General features: G+C 53.5%; 2 protein-coding genes and 1 long non-coding RNA gene across 4 annotated transcripts in view; 2 read left to right on the top strand and 1 right to left on the bottom strand.

Moving 5' to 3' along the window:
* Ggt1 (gamma-glutamyltransferase 1) overlaps nt 1-10,503 on the top strand; it is a 41,132-nt gene extending 30,629 nt beyond the window's left edge. Inside the window, exons 5-15 of the mRNA XM_004636320.2 lie at nt 640-770; nt 877-963; nt 5,020-5,212; nt 5,537-5,694; nt 6,415-6,564; nt 7,011-7,147; nt 9,012-9,199; nt 9,387-9,514; nt 9,602-9,714; nt 9,791-9,904; nt 10,188-10,503. Coding sequence (XP_004636377.1) covers nt 640-770; nt 877-963; nt 5,020-5,212; nt 5,537-5,694; nt 6,415-6,564; nt 7,011-7,147; nt 9,012-9,199; nt 9,387-9,514; nt 9,602-9,714; nt 9,791-9,904; nt 10,188-10,334 — 1,546 coding nt within the window. The 3' untranslated portion in view covers nt 10,335-10,503. The remainder of the gene's footprint in view (nt 1-639; nt 771-876; nt 964-5,019; nt 5,213-5,536; nt 5,695-6,414; nt 6,565-7,010; nt 7,148-9,011; nt 9,200-9,386; nt 9,515-9,601; nt 9,715-9,790; nt 9,905-10,187) is intronic.
* A 453-nt stretch (nt 10,504-10,956) lies between these two features.
* The window catches only part of Ggt5 (gamma-glutamyltransferase 5), a 27,353-nt gene continuing 16,171 nt past the window's right edge, over nt 10,957-22,138 (top strand). Inside the window, exon 1 of one of the 2 annotated variants that reach the window (XM_023721023.1) lies at nt 10,957-13,551. In XM_023721023.1, coding sequence (XP_023576791.1) covers nt 13,379-13,551 — 173 coding nt within the window. In that variant the 5' untranslated portion in view covers nt 10,957-13,378. Of the gene's footprint in view, nt 13,552-14,792; nt 16,084-22,138 lie in introns of those variants that run through there. The other variant, XM_023721024.1, reaches the window with a different exon arrangement.
* LOC111818098 lies at nt 14,707-20,341 on the bottom strand. The gene is made up of 3 exons (XR_002822171.1): nt 20,331-20,341; nt 18,253-18,255; nt 14,707-14,797 (listed from the first exon to the last, which is right to left on the bottom strand). It is a non-coding gene; the product is annotated as an uncharacterized LOC111818098 (long non-coding RNA).

Here is a 22,138-nt window from a genome sequence, read left to right as displayed (position 1 = left end):
CCTCTCTCAAGTTAAGAAGAGGATGAGGATGAGGATGAGGATGAGGAAGAGGAAGAGGAAGAGGAAGAGGGAGAAGAAGAAGAAGAAGAAGAAGAAGAAGAAGAAGAAGAAGAAGAAGAAGAAGAAGAAGAAGAAGAAGAAGAAGCAAGCAAACAAACCGTTTCCTTTTTTTAAACAATTAAGTAAGTTATGTATACTAGTTTAATTAGAAAAGAGGAAACTTAAATCTTTTTTTTTTTTTTTTTTTTTTGAGACAAGGTTATATTATGTAACACAGTCTGGCCTTAAACTCACTGACTAGACTGACCCCAAACTCATGGTGATATTTTTGCCTCAGCCTCCCAAGTGCTGGGATTGCAGGCACCATGCCCAAATAATTTAAATTTTAACAAACAAAAAATCTAGCCAGGCATGGTGACACGAGCCTGTACTCTCAGCACATGGGAAGCTGAGGTAAGAGGGTCTCTTTGAGCTCAAGGCCAGCTCAGAGTACATAGTGAGACCTTTTTCAAAAAAACTTACAACCTCCTCTGGCTTCCTTTGGGACAGGCAATCTGGTGGAGGTGGGCAGGTAGATGGCAGGACATGCCTAGGGGTAGGGGACCCTTATGGTCTCACACTCCTATGTGCCCCTGGCAGGGACGTGCTGCTGGATGGCGGCTCGGCGGTGGATGCAGCCATTGCTGGCCTACTGTGTGTCGGGCTCATGAACCCACACAGCATGGGCATTGGGGGTGGCCTGTTCCTCACCATCTATGACAGCTCCACAGGTGAGTGCCTGGAGACTTAGAGTGGACATGTGGATGTGGACATACGTGGCCCCCAGCCTCCCTCAGGGCGGGTCTGCTCATCCTGCCTACCTCCTGCTTCTTCCAGGGAAAGCTGAGGTTATTAATGCCCGTGAGAAGGCACCCCGGCTGGCGCACACCAACATGTTCAACAGCTCAAAGCAGTCTGAGGAAGGTAAGCCATAGGGGGAGGCTCGGGGCTGTGGTCAGAGCCAGGATGGGCCTTGGGGACGTTGGCTCGGCCACACGAGCAGGGCCCCATCCAGGCCCGGGATTCTGCCACTGCTCTGCTCCTTCCTGCACCAGCAGCACCCTCTCGCAGTGAGCTGAGCCATCAAGCGTCCTTGCCTGCCAGGGAGAGGCACCTTCTCCTGTTCCTTTTGCTCAGACCCTTCCCAGGCCACCTTGTGGTTAGAAATGGAAAGAATAATCACAGTGAGCTATGGGTCTGTGGGGTCCACGTCCATGCCCACGCATTAGGCCAACTGCAGGCTGAAAGTACTCAAAAGAAAGGATCCCCCGAGCCAGGCATGGGGGGACATGCCTCTAATCCCAGCATGCTGGGAGGATGAAGCAGAGAATCATAAATTCAGGCCTATCCTTGGCAACTTAACAATTTAGAGAGACCCTGTTTCAAAATAAGAAGTTAAAAAGCACAGCAGATATATCTCAGGGTGAAGACTTTGAGTTTAATCCCAAGTATGGAAAAAAAAATTATGTCCACACTAAACATATATTTCTTTTTTTATTCCAAAGAGAACTACTTACATTGCACTCACATTAGATTAAATACAATAAGTAATTAAGAAATGATCATCCAACCTATGACCCAGGGGTTGGGTATGCCATTAAACATAGTTTTTGGCCAGGTGTGGTGGCTCGTGCCTCATAATCCCAGTACTGAGCAGGCTGAGCTACATAGCAAGACCCTGTCTCAGAAATCAAAAAACTATTTTTAAAAGGAAGTTTTGTTACTTATATACATTAATTATGTTGCATATTTTATATGTGGCTGAAGATTTCTCCTCACTCAGTATGGCCGAGGGAAGGCAAATGTTTGCAACCCCAGGCTGCAAGTTGAACATACAGGATTGGACGCCCCTCAATGTGGGATGCTTGAATACCCGGATTTAGTGTATTCGGGACAGGTTCTAGAACTAATCCCACAGATGCTGAGGCACAGCTGGGCCATTATAACAGCTCATACATTCCTGGGACCACTGGGGCTGGCCCTGCTCGGTGCTTTTCATGGGTGAGCCCCTTGGATCCTTCCTGTGCCCTGGGGGATAAAGAGGGATTCTGCATTGATTCCCATTTTACAGGTGGTAACACTGAGGTCCAGAAAAATCATGCAAACTAGTTGAGGTCACACAGCTGGGATATGGTAAAGCACGGATTGAATATAAGCTGTCAAAATCCTGTGTTTGTTACAGGCAGCCCATTCGTCCATCCATCCATCCATTCATTCATTCATGCATGCATGCATTTGTATTGAGGTTTGCCATCTGAAGTGGTTGAAGGCAAAGTCTCTCTTTCTAACCTGACCTTAAGTAGAGAGAAGGCCCCCCAAAAAATTCTTCAGGTAGATGAGGGGAAGCCAGTGGCCCCCAGAAGTGCCACTCAGGTAGAAGGGTTCACAGGATAAGTTTGGAAGGTTGGAGCACCACCCCAGCAGCCATTCTGATGCTGCAGGGAGATTCTGGGGTGCCCCTCAGTAACCTTTTTGGATTCCTCCTCAGCTTACATAATCTTTGATTGTTTTATACCCACACTGGTATAAAACAATTGAGAACTCTAAATGTGTAAGGATGAGATTGATCATCACATGGAAATGCTGGGATCTTATGGACCCAGCGTCCTGCAGACTCTTGGAGTTCATTTATTTAACTAGGACTTACTGAGCCTCTCTTACAGCATCAGGCCCTGTTCCCCAAGCTAGGGTACAAAGCAAAGAAAAGACACAACCCTTAGCCCTGGCAGCCGGCTCCCCAGCTGGACAGGGGAGGCTGCACCAATGCCGGGGTGCCATGTGCTGTGGGGACAGCAGAGCTGGAGGGCCTGAGGGGCGGGTTTTACAGAGACTGATCTGGCCAGGGAGAGGACATCTGAGCAGAGACGGTGGCGCAGGGTGAGGGTGGATGGTATAGCCCTGTGGGGCCTCAGGGAAGGTGGGGAGATCAAGCAATCCAGGTGCACTGGGCAGGGACTGAGCCCTGAGGACGCTGCCGTGGAGCCTGCTGGCCCGGGAGCCTCGGCCTAGGCTGGGTGGGACCTCGTAGGTCACTGCAAAGCCCCTGCCTCTTGTCTGAGTGAGATGGGAACCCCAGGCCTGTCTGAGTGGAGGAAGAAAATTCACCTTATTGCCTGCAGGACCCCTTGGGCTGCTGTGTGAGGGGCAGAGAGCCAGTAGGGGCCTGGTAGGCAATCACCCCAATAATTCAGGGCAAATGGGGAGTGGTGGACAGTGGCTGGTGTTGAAGATACAGCATGTGATTTGCTGGTGATTGGGTAAGACACACGTGTAGGGGAGTCCTGGAGGACCCCAAGGTCTTTGTGTGTACCTGAATAAACAGGGTGGCTGAGAGGACAGGCAGGGCTGTTAGGGGATGGGTTTGAGTGGATGCTCAGCAGTGCTACGTGGGGTTTGTTGTGTGAGATGCCTGTTTTGAATGGGAGCCTTGAATCCGGCAGTCAGGGCAGCAGTCCAGGCCAGAGGGTGGATATGGAGCTGACAGCGCACAGCTGAAAATGGAAGCTCAGAGCAGGAGGAGAGCACAAGACAGGAGGTGGTGGAAGACAGCGCTGCGGGCGGAGGAGAAGGGCGTGGCCGTGGGGGCGTGGTTGTGGGGGGCTCAGCAAGAAGGAGTGAAGCCAGCGGGACTGAGTATGATGATAGGCCTGGCAACATGGGGGCTGCCGGTGAACCCAGCAAGCAGAGTGCTGTGAGAGCTGATGGGCCCAATGCCATCCGAGCTTGCTTGCTTGCTTCCTTGCTTGCTTGCTTGCTTGCTTTTCTTCCTTTCTTCCTTCCTTCCTGAGAGTAACTGTGTATCTGTGTTTTAAGTGTCAGATCTTTAGCTGGGTGTGGCGGCACACACCTGTAATCCCAGCACTAGGGAGGCTGAGGCAGGAGGATCACCATGAGGTCAAGGCCAGTTTGGGCTATGTAGTAAATTCAAAGCCAGCCTGAACTACACAATGACATCCCGTCTCAGAAAACAGAACAACGGTGTCAGCTCTTCCCAGGTGGACAAGTTTTAGGATCATAGTAAACTGCTCTTGAAGACGCATGCCTGGCTTTGGCTGGGACAGGGATATGTGGTTCTAGAGCTGCATTGGCCAAACCTAGGACTAGGCAAAGTGACCCTGAGGACTTCAGTGGAGAAAGCAGGAGAGAGCAGGGGAGGGGGCGGGGTCCCTGACTGCACCCTGCTGGCCAAAGTCATCAGTATCTCGCTTTGGATACAACACCAAGGTGGGCAGAGGGGCTCATGGGGAGTCAGCCCCAGGGATCTGTTTCCAAAGAAATCACGGGCTCCCAGAAGTGCTCAGTGGAGCATAAACCACCATATGGTCAGATGGGGAAAACTGAGGTCTCGAGAAGACAGGGCAGGGATTACGGCTCAGGGTAGTAGCAAAGAGGACAAGCATCCTTTCCTGGGAGTTGACATAGCTTTAAGTTGCTGGTAGGGGCAGGGCAGGACCTGACCTCGCTTTAACACGTTCTGGTAGGGCTCAGACACCTTATGGGACCAGCAGCTTTATGGCTAGGGCGGGCTCAGACTGAGAGACAGGAGAGATCTGGCTTTGCCTGGCCTTGGGCCCCCAGGGTCCCCAGGGTCCCCAGGGTCTTGGCATTGCAGTCAGGGCCACATTGTGGGGAAAGACAACTGATCTCGGACAGCAAAAGCTAGCCCATGCGACAACAGCTCCCCCTCTGGTCTCCTGCCAGACATTCCTCTTTTGCTTGTGAAGCCCAGACAGGATCTTACAAAAATCTTTCCTTAGGCTGGGGTCTAACTCAGTGACAGAGCACTAGCCTAGCATTTGTGGGCCCTGGGTTTGGTCCCGAACAACAACAACAGACACACACACACACACACACACACACACACACACACACTATTGCCTTCGAAGCCTCACTAGGCTGCTCTATCAAATGGGCCAGGGACATTGCCTAGGATGCTGTGCTGCTGGGGACCACTAGTCACGCCTCTCTCTCTGTCTGCAGGTGGGCTGTCAGTGGCAGTTCCAGGTGAGATCCGCGGCTACGAGTTGGCGCACCAGCGGCACGGGCGGCTGCCTTGGCATCGCCTCTTCCAGCCCAGCATCCAGCTGGCCCGTGAGGGCTTCCCTGTGGGCAAGGGCTTGGCAGGAGCCCTGAACAAAACCCGCACTGTCATTGAGCAGACACCTAACCTGTGGTATGTCCGCAGGCACGGGCCTGCCACCTGGTCACTACTACACCGGAAGGCCTGATGGAGCTGTGTTCTGCTTTCAGGATGCTGCACTGGATGGTCGACTTTGAGACCCTTAGTGGACACTACTAGGCCATGTAGTTGGAGTGGCATGGGACGCTAGGAGCCCGGAGCAATAGGGCTACCCATCTGTGGACAGGCCCTGCCCATTTCTTGCTCTCCCTCCCTTGAGAATAACGGGAAGCCATGAAGGTTGTGGGGAGCTATGCATGGGGGCAGTCTAGCCGGTTCCATCTCACCAGCTGCCTGATGTGAGTTTCTCTGCCCCAGCGAGATTTTCTGCCGGAACGGGAAGGTGCTTCAGCAGGGCGACACAGTGACCATGCCACGACTGGCTGACACTTATGAGACACTGGCCCGAGAGGGGGCCCAGGCCTTCTACAATGGCAGCCTCACAGCCCAGATCTTGCAGGACATCCAGGAGGCTGGTGAGTGGGAGGCCTCGGGGCCTGAGTGGGGAACCCCGTGGTGGGATCCTGGAGTCAGGATCCAGACCCTCAGGCCCTCCTTCCTGTTTTCACTGACCACTGGGCTCTCAGGGACTCCTTGGCAGGAAAGGGTCAGTGACAGGCCACATGGGATCACATTCCTGGTTCAATCGCAGAATCTATGTGGCCTGGGAAGGAAGTGGGCTAAGGCAAGTGTAGGCAGGACCAGGGGCTGAGGAAACACTCCATTGCAGACGGAAGATCCAGGGGCCCTTCCTGGGAGGAGTGGCGGGTGAGCTTCCTAGGGGGTGGAATGGCTTGGGCTGAGACACAGACGGGTTTTGATTCTCTGGGAGGGATGGGCTTGGGAGAGAAGCATTTGGAGTGGCTTTTTGTTCAGTGGTCACAGAGAGAGGAAAAGATGGGCTGGAAGTCCTGGAAGGAAAGCGGCTTGAGGACGGCCAAGTCCAGCTGCCTCCCACTTGACGTCCCTGGGACCCTTTCTGGTGGTGTAGACCATCTTCCTCCTGTGGCACAGCCCTGTCTTTCTACTCAACAGCGAAGCCCTTCCTAGTGCTCCTCCAGGCAGTGCCCTGCCCCCCAGTTGTGTGCGCTGTTCTCTCTCTATGGTGCAACCCCGTGCTCTGCCCGGTGTTACAGTAAGACGTCCTGGATCCCTGCTGTAGTGCAGCGTCCACCCGAGCCACCATCCCATTGCAGGGGGCATCATGACCACTGAGGACCTGAACAACTACCGTGCGGAGCTGATCGAGCACCCGCTGAGCATCAGCCTTGGGGACTCCGTGCTGTATGTGCCCAGCGCCCCACTCAGTGGGCCTGTGCTGGTTCTCATCCTCAACATCCTCAAGGGTGAGGGGCCCCGCTATGGCCCTGCAGAGGGGCTCTCGACTCTGCCCCTCCCTCCCCATACCCCAGGACTATGACACCTACAAGCCAAGCCTTGTCTTTCCATCCCTGAGCACCCTAGGGCCCTCCCTGCCCCAGGGCTCACCCTGCCCCTGCAGGAGGTGGTGGGGTGACCAGGGCTTTCCAGGGTAGGCAGACCTCAGGGCTTGAGAGGATGAGGAGTAGTGGGGGGCGGGGGGAGACAAGTAACAAGATTTCAGGACAGGGGGCCTGGTCTGGAGAGGACTTTTGGGTTTAGACTGTGGGACCCTCTGGCTGGGTGTGTGAGGTGCTGCCTTCCTTGGTAGACAGCTGGCCACTGTTTCCCAAGGTGGGCAGCATGGCTCAGGGAGGCCGTAACCTTTTGGGCCTCTCTGGCCACCAATAAATATCTGGCTCTGACCAACCAGGGTACAACTTCTCCCCGGCAAGTGTAAGCACACCTGCACAGAAGGCCTTGACATACCACCGCATTGTGGAGGCCTTCCGGTTTGCCTATGCCAAGAGGACCCTGCTTGGGGACCCCAAGTTCGTTGATGTGACTAAGGTAAGGGGCTGACTCGCAGTGGGAAAGGGTGAGGGCCCCAGAGCTACCCCAAGCTCATGCATGCTTTCTGAATCCCCTCCTGCCACCAAGTTTGGCTGGGCGTCTACAGTATGCTGGGATGCCCAGGTTAGCCTGAGTTCTGGCCTCTGCTTTGTGGAGTTGGGAGAGCTAGGGAAACAGACTTGATTGCAGGTAATTAGTGCTCCCCTTTTCTGGCCAACTTCTACCTCAGGGCCTTTGCATATGCTGGGCTTTCAGCCTGGAAGGTTCTGACATGGTCAGTGCTGAGGGGAGAGATGGATGGGGGTGTTGCAGCCCTCAGGAATGACAGGAAGGATATACCAAGGTTGGGGAACCAAGGGGCAGAGGTCATGGAAGCCAGCTCTCTGGTCACATCCAGGGATTAATGCTTCCAGCTTCCCCACCCTGGGCCCGGCATCACCTGGCCCACTTACGTGACCAGGTACTCAGATTCACACGAGGCCTCTACTGGAATCCCCATGGCCTCCCTTCTTGCCAGGGGCCTAGGTTCCTCCCCACCCACTTGGATCCCTGGCCTTCCAGACCTGTGAGCTGCCTGGGAGAGTCCTAGTGTCCCCTGGTGAGCGGAACAGAAGCCCCCCATCTAGCCCAGCCCTGCCTCCCCCTGGCCGTTGCCTGACTCACAGTGCAATCCCACAATGCAATCCCACAGTGCAGTCTCTCTGCCTCTCCTATGTTCCCTATAGCAGCTCCTCCCACAGAGAGGCCTGCTGTCTCTTAGAGTGATCTTGCCAGACTCACCTCGCTCCATTTGTACATATTCTGTGGCGCTGCAGTGCCTCATATAGCCTAAGCAAGCGCTCTACCGCAGAGCTACATCCCCAGCTTACTTAAGTATTTTTGTGGTCATATAGGTGGAACCCAGGGTCTCGTGCATGCTAAATGAACACGCTCATTGAGCTACTTCCCTAGTGATTACATCCAGGGCCTTTTTAAAAAAATTTTTGAGACAAAGTCTGAGTTGCCCAGCTGGACTTGAATTTGAGATTGTCCTGCTTCGGTCTCCCAGAGTGCTGGGATTATGGGCATGCATTATGCTCAGCTTATCCTCTATTCTTTTTTTAATACCCCATATGGAGCAGGTCACCACCTCTTGCCTAGTTGTCCATAGCCTGCTTCTATCCTCCACTTGGCCACCAGAGGAACCCTATGAACAGCTTTCTAGTAAGCTCAACCCTCTGCCCCAAGGCTACAGGGCTCAGAGCAAAAGCCAGAGTCACCCTGGTGGAACCCATGAGGCCCTACAGGGTGGGCTCTGGCCATTGTTTCCAACCTCTTCCCTTCTTGTCTCGCACTCTCCGCCTGGAAGCCAAGGCTGGTGCTTCCTGCCCCAGGGCCTTTGCACTCACCCCTCATTCTGGGCTCTTCTCTGATGGCACCTCCTTGAAGGAGTCCTCCCTGCCTGCTCTGTCTCTCCTCTACCCCTCTTCATCCCCTCTTACGACCAGCACTTGCCCTGCTATTATTGTTCTTGCCCCTTGTCTTGTGCGTAGGTATCTGTGTCTGTTCCCTGCTGATTCTTCTTTCCGGGCATATAGTACAGGTGCCATGAATTCTCCCAGGAATGCATGGGGCAAGACTCTGGATGTTTGAGGGATGGACAGACAACAAAGACAGAAACTAGAGAAGGAAGGAAATAGGCTGGCCATCGGAGATGCTGGGCCTGCTCTCTGGGCCCTGGGGAGCCCTGTAGGGCTTAGGGTATAGGCAGGTTAGGGTCGGCCCACCGTTCAGGGCATCCTAAGACCTGCTCGAACAACCCTGTGCCCTGCCCGCCCTCCTCCCTTCCCACCTCTTCAGGCCAGCTCTGGGGTCTTGGCAGGTCATCCAAAACATGAGCTCCGAGTTCTTCGCAGCCCAGCTTCAGGCCCGAATCTCTGACTACACCACATACCCAGTCTCCTACTATGAGCCTGAATACTATGTGCCTGATGATGGGGGCACGGCCCACCTGTCCGTGGTCTCAGAGGACGGCAGTGCTGTGTCCGCCACCAGCACCATCAACCTCTAGTAAGGGCTGTGAGGCTGGGGGTGGGGGGGCCCAGTCCCAGGTGTGTCCCCCAAGGGGTCTTCTACTTCTGCAGAGGGTCATGGATGCTCCGCTTAGTTGGGCCTCCTGGGGACTGAGTTTGTGCAGGAGGGACCCGGCAGGCTTGCACTGGGGTGGGTACAACTCTCTGACCCTATCCATCCACAGCTTTGGCTCCAAGGTCGTTTCCCAAGTCAGTGGCATCATCTTCAACAATGAGATGGATGACTTCAGCAATCCCTACTTCACCAACCAGTTCGGGGTGTCCCCTTCACCGGCCAATTTCATCGCACCAGGTGCGGGGTGGGGATCTGTGTTGAGAGGGAGCTAATTTCCTGAACAAGCAGCTGACCAGCATCTCTGTCCCCTCTCGCGGGCCACAGGGAAGCAGCCACTCTCGTCCATGTGCCCATCAATCATTGTGGGCAAGGATGGCAAGGCCCAGATGGTGGTGGGAGCCTCCGGAGGGACACAAATCACCACATCAACTGCGCTGGTATATTCCACCCACTGCCCTCCCTGCCCCTGTCCCTGAGCCATGTTGACCCCTCACCACCTCTTCCCACCCCCAGACTATCATCCGCAGCCTCTGGTTTGGCTACAATATGAAGCGGGCAGTGGAGGAGCCCCGGCTGCACAACCAGCTTCTACCTAATATCACAACAATGGAGAAAAACATTGATGAGGTGAGCTGGAGGTTGGGGAAACCGAGTCGTAGGGTCTCCTGGGCGGCAGGCCTGTATCATCAGAGTGAACAGTGACTGTCATCCTCTGTCCAGGTGACATGGTCCTTACACCTGCTGCCTGGGTCATCCAATGTGCAATGGGGCCTCAAGGCCCAGTGCCCCCACCTTTCCTGGTCACTTGGTTAGAAATGGCACCATCTGGCTCTGGGAGGTCTGTGACCACACAGGAACGGTTTCCAGCACCCCTGATGCCCTGCTGAGCCCCCTCTCCTCTCACCCCTAGGCAGTGGCTGCAGGCTTGAAGACCCGGCACCACGACACCGAGGTTACAGACAGCTTCATCGCTGTGGTGCAGGCCATTATGCGGACAGCCAGTGGCTGGGCAGCTGCTTCGGACTCCAGGAAAGGCGGGGAGCCAGCCGGCTACTGAGCGCCCCCCTGGGATAGCCAAGACTGGCCAGAAACCCGAGGCCAAGACGCCAGGGCCAGGAGTGGGACTTTAGGGGGTACTCTCTTGATGAGTGGCACAGCGGCATAATAAATGGGGCCACTGCGTAGAGCTCTGGGCAGCGTCGCAGTCCAGGTCCCCCCTCCCTGGGTTTCAGAGGCCTGCATGTGGAATGGAGCTGTCTGGTGGGTGTGATCAGAGGTCTCCACACTCAGGTGGGGAGCTAGCCTCAGCTTCTTCAGCGTGGAGACAGCCTGCTGGGTGGCTGGAGAACCAGTGAAGAAGGCCCAGTTCCTCACTCCCCACCCCAGCTCCAGGGAAAAGCTCCTCCCTAGTAATAGCCACCAGGGGGAGTCCCAGCCTTAACGTTGACCTGCCCGCAGCCGCTTGGCGAGCCAGGTACTTCCTCAGACTCTGGAGTGTCCCTGCTCACGTTGCCCAGGGCATAAGGAGGTGAAACTGGGCTCTGGGGACCAGGACTGGGCAAGGGGCTGAAAGAAGAACTCTGTAGAGCCATGCCTGGTGTCACTTTCCAAGCACAAACCCAGAGTCAAGTCCAAACAAGCGATCAGCTCCAGGAAGCCCGGTTCGCAGGGAACAGCAAGCTGGAGGCCATCCATAGTTCCTCACAGGGAAGGCGGCCCAGCAGCAGGGGGCCTGGACGGACACTGCTATGCCTAACATACCACATCCGGGCTAACCCCTCCAGACCCGTGCCAGGCCATTTAATCCATTCTTCACACGCAGTATACACATGTATGCACAAACAGTATGCACACAGTATACACACAACATATACATGAATTATATCCACGCAGTATGCACAGAGTATAACCCCTGTGGTGGGGAGCCGGTGAGGGCTCCTAGAGGAGGACTGGGGAGACAGAATTACCTCTCAAACACCAGATTTCACCCCTAACCCTAACCATAAGTACAAGTAGGGGCCCTGAGGGCAGAAAAGGGGCTGGGAAAGGCTGGAAAACATGGCGCTTCCAAAGGAAAGTGGGGTTCTGTGCTTCAGGGTCCTGAGACCTGAGGGCTTTGTCTCTCTCCTTCCCAAGGAAAGGCGAGGTAGCAGCCCCTCCTCAATCCTTGTATTAATGCCAGAGGAAAGGCCAACATCCCATTTGCAGAGGAGAAGACTGAGCCTGGAGGCAGGCTCAGGATTGCACAGTGAGGAGAAAGGGACCTACCTGTGAGGCTTCCTGAACCCCCACATGCCGGCTGGCATAGTCCTGTTCTCTAGGCCCTGAGAGGTATAACCCAGGGGGCTACTTCAGTGTCTAGCAGACTTCAGTTCCCTTCTCCTTCCCATCGTCCCCGCCTCTGCTACCCCCTGGTAAGGACATTCAGGGCCGGTCCCAGTTGGGCCTCCAGCAGAGCCTCTGGCCAGGCCCAGCCCTCGGCCTCGGCATGGCTATGTGAGCACCCTGGCCCCAGCCTGACCAGGATGGCTGGCACAAGGAGAGGCCAGGATAATCTTAGGCCCCTTAACCCTGCTGTCATTGGTTTTTTCCCTGCTGCCCTGGCCTCTGAGCTCTGAGGGTTGTGGTGGGTGAGTGGCCTGGCCCCTACTCAGGAATGCGCTTGGGTTCATGTTGAGCAATGTTGCTGCTTGGGGGTGGGTTGGGGACGGGAAGAGGCACCCTCAGCCCCTCCCTCCTCAAGGCAGCGTGGGAACAGGCCTCCGGGAAACGCCCTGTCTGGCCCAAGCTGACCAGGGACTCCGCACATGGGGGCCCAGCAGGCTATATAGCCTGCGAGACAGAAATCCCTCTCTGGGCCTCACTTCTGGGTATACCAGGAAATGGGCTCTGTGTACAAGGACCCAATACAGGCAGGACTCACCATGAGGGAGAGGAAGGACAGGTGGGGCTTAGGGAGGGTCTGTGTGGCCAGAAGTCCTGCCACAACCCCTGCATCTTGTACTCATGCCAAGGGTCAAGGGAGTGCCTCAGCAGACCCTCACCCACCAGCTGCCTGCCAGTGAGACTCCCTAAGGCCTGGGGAAGACCCAGCTGATGTCCCCAGGGGAGGAGACTGTTGGCACAGGACCCAGGCAGGGGGGTTGCACTCCCCAGGGGTCCAACGCTACTTTTCCAGGTCAGCAGTTCCCAGGCATGGATGGTCCAGGGGCACTGGTGCCAAGGGGTGGACATGTGTCCAGTCTGCATCCCCTGCTGTAAATTGGTGGTGACACTGGGTTCTGCATCAGACTGTGGCTAAGCTGTCCCAAGTGCCACACCTCGGGTCCCTCTGTTTCTCAGCCCCACTCTTGTGCCACGTGGATGCCCAGCTGAGCTGTGCCAAGGTGAGGCCAGCAAAGACAACAGGATTGGGGTGGAGATCCACACTGATGGGGGCTCGCCACGGAGCCCATCCAGGCCGGGAGCTGGGCTGCCCCAGTTTCACTTCCCCTGTGATGCCAGGAGCTGGGAAAATGACACAGGGGCTCCCAGGAGTCCAGCCCTCAAGCCAGTGAATCCCCCAGATTTACTGGCACGAGATGATCCTGGGCGAAGATGACCTGGCAGGAGGGGCCGTGGGGCCACCGGCAGTGAATGAGTTAAGCCCAGCAACTGTCTCCTCTCTCCAAGGAGAAACTCCCCCTTGATGCCTGGCCTCCTGCCAGGGCCAAGTGCAGGGGCTGAAACTGGAAGTTCAGGCTTGTGGCTGCGTCTGCCTCTGCGCTTGAGGAGGGCCGCAGCGCTACCGCTGCTGTCCATCTGTCCATAGCTCTGTCAGGCTGACTACTCGCCACTCAACTTCAGTCCTCTCTTTCTACTTGTCTGTAAGCCCATCTCTGTCCAGATGTCTGTCTGACCGTCCTGTTTGTCCAGCTGTCTGAGCTGAATATCAGTCCATCTGCTTGTCTCTCCCTGCCCACCACTTTTGCCATTTGTCCACTCATCTGTGAGCCCATCTGCACATCTTGGTGCCCATTCATCTGCCTGTCCATCTGTCCCTCTGTCCACTGGTCTGTTTGCTGCCCACCTGCTCCCCTGCTTGCCCTAGGCCACTGAGCCATGGCCAGGGGCCACAGGTCCACAGTCAGCCTGGTCCTGCTGGGGCTGGGGCTGACGCTGGCCATCACTGTGCTGGCTGTGGTCCTCTCCCGCCACCACAGCCCCTGCAGCCCTCAAGCCTTTGCCCATGCTGCTGTAGCTGCCGACTCCAAGGTCTGCTCAGACATCGGACGGTAAGAGGTGGGTGGAGCTGCGTGGCTCCTGGCAGCGGGGCCCTCCTGGAGACCGACAGGTGGCAGGGTGTAGAGGAGGTGCATGTGTGTGCACGCTGGCCCATGGGGTAGGGGCTGTGGGGTTAGGGGCTCCAGCATCAGCCAGGCCTGGGCACAAGAAGGTGGCCTCAGTACTTTTGTATAGAATAGGTGGCAGGAATCTACAGGTCTGTGGCAGGGCTGGCAGAGGTAGCGTTCCTGGATCCACGGTGCAGGTGGTCCCTCTGCACACCACCGATCAGACATGGAGACCCTAAAAGGACCCTGCTCCCTGTTCCTGGTCTGACCCTGGTGGCAGGCACTGGCCCCTTCAGCAAGGTCAGGCTAGGTCTCCAAGTGTGGGACTTTCCTTGGGGCATGGGCATAGCCTTCCCATATGTGGGTACTAGCCTGGCAGGTGCACACGAGGCAGCCCAGTTTGCCCTTGGGCCTGGGCTACATCGCCAAGTCTCTCAGACCTAGGAAACCTCCCCCCTGCTGGTGTCATATTCCTCATGGCGGCCCTCCCCACGTCAGGGCCAAGTCTGGGTGGGAGGAGTGACTAACGGTGGGCAGGCTGGGACAAGGGGGTGGCAGAGAGGGGCCACGGCTGGTGCTTCCTGACTTTCATTCAGGAAACCCAGCCCAAGGGAGGCCTCTGCTGCCCGGCCACGCTACCACCAGGGAAGGATGTGGCAGGAACACCCTCCTGTCCCCCTGCCTCCCACTAAGCCCCCAGAAACTTGAGGGAGTATCCCTTTCCACCAACCAAGCCTGTCTGCTTGCCAGAATGTCTCCCTCTCAGGCTACCGTGAGTATCACAGTGCCCCATACACAGGAGTCTGTCCCAGTGTTAAGGGGATATATGGCTGGGTCCCGGCCCTGCCACGGCCAGGCAGAGTAGGATTCTGCCCCTTTCTTCCCAGCATGCTCTCTTTTGTCCTTTCATTCATCCGGTATTTCACTCATCCCTCCCTCCCTGCATCCGTCCAGCCATCTGTCCATTCTTTCCGCTCCAGTTGCTTGTCCCAGCCCTAACCCTCCTGACCTGCACCTCTGGGCTTTCCTCCGACTTGTTGATTTCTACCTGGTGTCTACTTTCAGGATAGTAGTGGCTGAGAATGGCAGCTAGGGAACAAGTTAGCAGGCAGGAGCTTTGTTCCCCTCCCCCGGGGTCCTCCCAAGGAATGTGAGTGAATTACCTGCCACCCCTGCCAAAGCCCCTGTCCTGACGTACAGTGTGCACTTAACCCCAAAGTTGCCAAGATGGAAATGAGGCCAGAGGACCACCAGCCCCAGATACGACTGGAGAACACACAGCCCTGGGAGGCGGGGTGGGGGGGAGGAGGCTGCTACCACTATCTCTGAGCAGGGTCTGGACCTGCTGTGTCTCCCCAGCCTCCCTCCAGGGGTTTCTGGGGCACACCCAGATATGTACACGAAGGCTAGGGTCTAGGGTCTCTGCTCTGAGCCTGCTATGTCTGTCCGAACTCTCTTGGGCTCGCCGTTTGTGAAAGGAACGGATGTGGCTTCTCCCCTATGTTTTATCAAGCTATTCTCTGCTTCCTGTTCTTGGTCCAGGAAGCCTGGAGTGGGAGGGAAGAGCCAGCTCCAGCTACTATGGAATGGAGCAGGGGCTGGTGACCCCGGCAGGGCTGGCTCTGGGGGGAGGCTCAGGAAGGGACCTGGTGCAAGGTCCTCTGTGCAAGGTCTCTCCTTGCAGTATCCGTGGCCACACTACTGCAGGGTCTGTTGGCAGACACCCGCGGCCCACACTCCTTCCTCTCTCCTGGCCCCTTCTCTCCTGCCGCATTTGCTCTGAGCCTCAAGGTAAGCTTTGTATCAGAACCCTGGAACATGGTGACAGCCCTTCCCCCTCTTCTGTTGCCTCCCAGCATGACCTCCATGTGTGTTACAGACTTGGGGGCAAACTGCACACTCTGAGGCTCTGATCAGGCATTTGTGGTCTAAGAAAACTTTCTAAACTTGAGGGTTACAAATGTCCTTCAGTTTTTGTGGTTTCTGTTTGCTGTGGCTGCTTAGAAATTCCTGCCCTTGTAGGCACGACCAGGCAGGCATGATCATCCCAGAACTTGGGATGAGGAGGCCAGAGGATCACGTATTTGCACTCAGCCTGAGCAACCTAGTGAGACCCTGTCTCAGAATAAAGAAGGGTTGGGAGTGCTCAGTGTGAAGGCCCTGGGTCTAAACTCCAATACAAAAATGAAGAAGAAGCAAAAAAGAAAGAAATGCCTGCTCTCCCCGAGGATCCTCCTCAGGGGGAGGACTCTTTTCTTGCTTTTCCATTTGACTTAGGAGGATTAGACCTAGAAAAGGAACCTGCCGCTGGCTCAGGAGATGGGCTCAGCTGGAGCTGGCTTTCTGGGCCCTGCTGCTGCCCGCTGCTCCTCAGGAATGGAAACTCTCCGGGGCTGGGGGGGGGGGGGGGGGAGGCTAGGGTGTCCCTGGAGTCGCCTGCTCCTCCCCTGAGCCCTAATGCTTCAGCACAGCCAGGTGAGCAGTTGTAGAGGGACCTGGAGGTGCACACAGAACTGCTCCCAGGGCTCTGCTGAGGACAGCATTGTTAGGCCCCCAAGGGGTTGGGTTTTGTTCATTTGCTGGTTGTTTTTGAGGCAGGCTCCCACTATGTGTTCTAGGCTGGCCTTGAACTCCTTACATAGCCCAGGCTGGCCTGGAACTCACCGCCATCCTCCTGCCGCAGCCTCCCAAGTGCTGGCATTATAGGCATGCACCACCATACCCAGCTAAGGGCTGGGATTTGTCAGCTGCTACATACCCAGCTGGTGGCTGGGTCATGCCCTTGGTGCAGAAGCAAACAGGGACCCTGGACAGGCTGCTACAGCCCGTGATCCTCACAGTCCTCATCTGTGAAATGGGCCTGCATGGGGTGGCTGCGAGCATCCAGATGCTGAGGTGTGGAGCTCACCCCATCCACCCGAGGGCTTCCCGCAGAGCCTCAGCTCTATCTAGTGACATTTGCAGTAGCTTGGCTGGATCAGACTGACAACTCCAGACCCCAGGGGGGTAAGGGTGTGACTTCTTCCTCTAGGAGCATGGCCTTTGATCTGCGGTTTCCTGCCTCCTAGCATCTGCTCTCTGTACTCTGGGCATGCTCACTGGGAAGTGCCTGTGTTTCCTCCCTTCTGGGGCTAGGGAGGAAACGGCTGCCCCTCCTGCGCAAGAGCAGCATGTGTGTGAATGGGTGTGTGTGATCCACCTGTCTGACTGGGTGTGAGGTAGCAGCAATGGTGACAGCGACCCTTGGTGACCCCCTGCTCCTTGGCAATAGAAACGTGCGGTGCTCCTGCTGCCGGGAACTGCCTACATTTCATAGCTAAGCAGCCCAGCCTCAGGTTACTGAGTGACCTGCCCAGGGTCCTGCAGCTGTCACATAGGGACACCAGCCCTGGCCACAAGTGTAGGGGGGCTATGTTCGTGAGATTGTGAGTGCGTGTGTGTGTGGGGGGGTGCCTTTCTCCATCTACAATGTCCTGTATGGAGTGCAAAAGGTACACCTGTATCTGCCAGTCTTGGCACAGGGGCCCATTGGGAACCCAGATGACAAAGCCCCTGCCTTCATGGGAGGAGAGATGACAATAAATCTAAAGCTGATGTTGGGGGCTTGGGATGTAATCACTAGTCATTGAGCATTCAGTTTTAGTGGTGTTTTCATTCCACTTTTACTTCTTGTGGAGCATGGTGAAACCCAGCACTCAGAAAGCCGAGGCAGGAGAATTTCTGCTGAGCTCAGCACCAGCCAGGGCTACACAGGGAGTTCAAGACCTGCCTGAAGCACATACTGACCTCGGCCTTCTTTCTAGTATCATTTTCGGTGAACCTAGAAATTGAATCCAGAGCTTGTAGAAGCCAGGCAAGCCCTGTGCCACTGAGCTCCATTCTCATCCCAGACTGGGCTTTTGGGCCAGGTGTGGTGGCGCGCGCCTGTGATCTCAATGCTGGGGAAACTGAGACAGGAGGACCACCAGGGGTTCAAGGCCAGGCTGCACAATGCAGTGAGACCCTGCCTCAAAAACAAAATCAAAGCAATTTTGGCTTTTTTGTTAGTTTTTGGTGTCTAGAAATGTTTGTATGGTTGTGTCAAATATTTGGATATTAAGATTGTACATTGCACATTATATGTCATCATGACAGATATATAAGTCAGAGTACCCCTGGTTCTTTGTTTTATGGATATTCTCTGTTGGCTCGTCTATGGTTAGTATTCAGGGCCAGTTTGGTCAGGATGTGGTGCCTCGCAGTTTGGTCAAATACAAGTGCTTGTCAAGCCTGGTGGCACACACCAATAACCCAGCACTTTGAGAGGCTAAGGCAGGAGGATCACAAGTTCAAACCAGCCTGGGCAACTTAAGGATTTAAGAAGAGCCTGTCTCCAAATAATTTTTTTTTTTTTTTGCGGAACTGGGGCTCGGACTCAGGCCCTCGTGCTTGCCAGGGAAGCACTTATTCCACTGAGCCATCTCCCCAGCCCTCAAATAAAAATTTTAGAGGATTGGAGATACAGCTCAACACAAAGGCCTTGGCTTCAGTCCCCACCACTGCAAGAGGAAAAAAAGAAGCTCTTCAACTTACGATGGGGTTACATCCCAGTAAACCCATCATTAGTTGAAAGTAGATACCAGCAATGCATTTATTCCATTTAACCTACTGAACAACCTGGTTTAGCAGCGCCTGCACAGTGGGGTATGGGCCAATTTCCTCTCCTGGACTGGGGAGTTGTCCAGCAGGGAGAGAGAGAGGCCCATACTGAATACAACCAGCCTTGGAAAGGTCAACTTCAGAAATATTGTTCCTACCAAACATACTATCACTCTCACACCATCATCATTAAAGTTGTAAGTTGAACCAGACATGATGGGTACATGCTTGTAATCCTAGCCCTCGGGAAGCTGAGGCAGGAAGATCATTGCAAGTTGGAGGCCAGCCTGGGCTATCTGGTGAGTTCAAGGCCAGCCTAAACTGTACAAAGAGACCCTGTCTAAAAAAAAAAAAAAAAAAAAAAAATGTGAATGGAGCCAGGTGTGGTGGCACATGCCTGTAATCCCAGGACTTGAAAGGCTGAGACAGGAAAATCACCAAGAGCTCAAGGCCAGCCTGGGCTACACAGTGACATCCTGTTTCAAAAAGCAAACAAAGAAAGTAAATTGAGCCCTGGTAGGCGGGGGATTGTCTATATTAACCTAGACACTGCTGTGAGAGTATTTTGGGATGTGACTAAAGTTACAATCATTTGATTTGTAGTAGAAAAGATGTACTTCCACAATACATGTATTTTGTTGTATTTATTTATTGGTACCAGGGATTAAGCTTGGGCTTGCCAGGCAGGCACTTAAGCTACGGAGCTCTCTCCCTGGCCTGTAGTTCCACAATATGTGTGGGTGTCATATATCAGTTAAGGGTCTTTTTTTTTTTTTTTTTACTCAGCAACCAATGGGTCACAGATGAAATTAAACAAGAAATTCAACAATATCTACAATTCAATGAAAATTCAAGCACAACTTATCGGAATTTATGGGATACGATGAAAGCAGTTCTCAGAGGGAAATTCATAGCTGTGAACTCACACATTAGGAAAACAGAACGGGAACAAATAAACACCCTAATGTTGCACCTTTAACAACTAGAAAAGGGAGAGCAAAGCAAACCCAGAGCCCAAAGACGCGAGGAAATCATAAAGATTAGAGCAGAAATTAATTCAATTGAGACGAAGAAAACAATTGAAAGAATTAAAAAAGCAAAAAGCTGGTTCTTTGAAAGATTAAATAAAATTGATAAGCCCCTAGCTAACCTCATCAAACAGAGGAAAGAAAAAATTCAAATACAAGCAATAAGAAATGAAAAGGGTATAATTACCAGACTCAATGAAAATTCAGAAGATTATCAATAGCTACTTTGAGAATCTTTACTCTCAGTTAAGGGTCTTAAGAGCAGAAGCTCAGATTTCATGGGGAAGAAAGAGATTTTGCCCGAGCTGGGCATGGCCGTGTGTTCCTGTAGTCCCAACTATTTCAGAGGCTGAGGCAGGAGGATCCCCACAGCCCAGGAGCTGCCAGCCATGGAAACACAGTGAGACTGTCTAAAAACAAACAAACAAACAAACAAACAAACAAACAAAAAATTGTGCCAGGCAAGGTGATGCACACCTGGAATCCCAATTTGAGGCCAGGCTGGGAAATTTAGCAAGAATCTGCCTCTAAATAAAGAAAAAAGTAAATAAATAATTTTAAAAGATGGGGGAAATAGCTCATTGGTAGAGCTGTTAGGATGTGCATGGCCTCAGGGTTGGTCTCTCGCGCTGCAAGTAAGAAGCAGAACTCCTATGGCAGGAAGTTCTGCCTGCATTTCCAGGCTGCCCCTTCAGATTTTAAACCCAGGGCTGTAGCATCCACTCTTGGCTGACGGGATGTGCAGCAGCCGTTCTCTGCAGATTTCTAACTTCCCAGCCCTCACGCCTGCTCAAGCCAGCTCCTTAAGATGAGCTCTCTTCTCTGTCTGCCTGTGTCCTGTTGGTTTCATTTCTCTACAAAACCCTGATTTACCGTTTCCTCCTGGGAACAATACTGAAACCAGCCAAAAGCCTCTTCTTCCTCCCTATTGTGCCTCTTACCAGTTCTAATATTACTTTACTTCCTAAGGATTGTATCATTTGAAATGAATGTTATTATTAATTATCATCATTTTGCAATGCTGGGGATTCATGTATACTAGGAAAGCCCTGTAACAGAGAGCTCCCCTCACAGCCCTAATTATAGGAAATTAATATTATCCTATAGCTTTTACCATCAGCATTTGCATGATATTTTTTTCATCGTTTTACTTTCCCCTTCCTGTACCACTTATATAAAAGGCATTAGCTTTAATCTATTATTAAAATTTTCATCTATTAGCATCTCATGGGTAATGTCATAAATGATTCATTTAGGTTTATAGTCATCATCTGCTGGGCTTGGTGCTGCACTCCTGTGATTCCAGCTCACGGGAGGCTGAGGCAGGAGGATTGCCGTGAGCTTAAACTAGAGGTCTGGTTAAGGCAGGATACTTGTTAGAGTTTATATCCAAATGTTCCCCCCATGTCTCATGTGCTCATGGGATGTTTGATTTTTTATTATTTATTTATTTATTTATTTATTTGGTACAGGGTCTCACTACACAGTGCGGACTCATAGTGATCCTCCTGTCTCAGCCTTCCCAATGCTGGGATTACAGGCATACATCACCATGCCCAGTTTCAGTGGCTGGCTCCTCCGTGCCCGGAACCAGCAAGGCATGTGGCCAGAAAGCAGCCAGAGAGATAGCTTGGCAGTATAAGCACCAGCCTGGCAAACTCAAGGATCCGGGATGTTTTATTTTGAATCTTATAAGATACCATTTTCTATAGCACTACAATTTTGTTTGTTTGTTTGTTTTTGTTTTGAGACAGGATCATGCTACGTATTTCAGGCTGCCCTTGAACTCACTATATAGGCCCAGTTTGGCCTCCTGCTTCGGCCTCCCAAGGGCTGAAGTTACAGGTGTGCACCACCATGCCCAGCTGAGAAAGGGAGATTAGAAACTAAGATCTGGACGCTAGGAGTCTGCATCACCAATGGGACAGCATGACTCCAGTTTGTGTCTATGCAGAGCCAGAAAAGACATAAGAAAAAGACTGAGTCTCCATCCCGATAGCCCCAGTCCAGACCCCCCATGACAGGCTCCTTCCCTCTATCTTCTCTCATTTTTTTTTTTCTCCCATGGTAACAGAAGTTTCCAACAAGTTCAATATATTTGCTTTCTTTCTCTGTCCTAGAATATGAAATACTTGGGAAACTGCTTCAACAGCAGTGTCCCTAGGTGGAGACGGCAGCTCTGCCCTGGTGTGTGCATGAGTGCGTCGGTCCCAGGGTCCCGCAGCAAGGTGTCAGCTTCACCAGTTGGCAAACCATCCAGGCCATGGGGGCAGATGGCATCTGTCAGGGCGCTCCGCTGCCTCCCTCCCTCAATTTCAAAGCAATGCTGAAAAAGCCATTAGCTGCGGGGATGGTGGCCCACGTCTGTAGTCCCAGTGCTTGGGGACAGAGGCAAGAGGGTCACCAGGATTTCAAACCTAGCCTGGGCTGTATAGTGAGACCCTGTCTTAACCACACACCCCCACAAAAAAAGAAAAAAACTATTAGCTAAGACCAGCACAGCATGCCTGGAGTCAAGGGAAGTATCTGATTTATTTTTTCCAGTAGCACAGATTAAAGAATCTCATTTATCTTCCTATAAACTGTTAGACCCAGGCTGTGGGAAAGATCAGATTTATTCCATCTACACACAGGCAGGCTGATATTGGGTAAGAGCAGCGGCTACCTGGAGGGGATGCTAAGTATACGCAGGGTTTAGGGGTGGGGGTTGCAGTCTTACAGAATCTGGAAGGAACGTTTGAAGGCAAAGCTGCAAGCCAGCGAGATAGCTCAGCAGACTAAGCCCCTGCTTAGGCAAGCACAGGGATTAGGGTTCAATTCCCAGCACCACATGCTGTGCTGGCCCCACCCCTGGGCATGCTGAG

Source organism: Octodon degus, unplaced genomic scaffold (assembly GCF_000260255.1).
Source record: "Octodon degus isolate 3935 unplaced genomic scaffold, OctDeg1.0 scaffold00079, whole genome shotgun sequence".
NCBI lineage: Eukaryota > Metazoa > Chordata > Mammalia > Rodentia > Octodontidae > Octodon > Octodon degus.
This window is presented reverse-complemented; position numbering and strand designations above follow the sequence as displayed.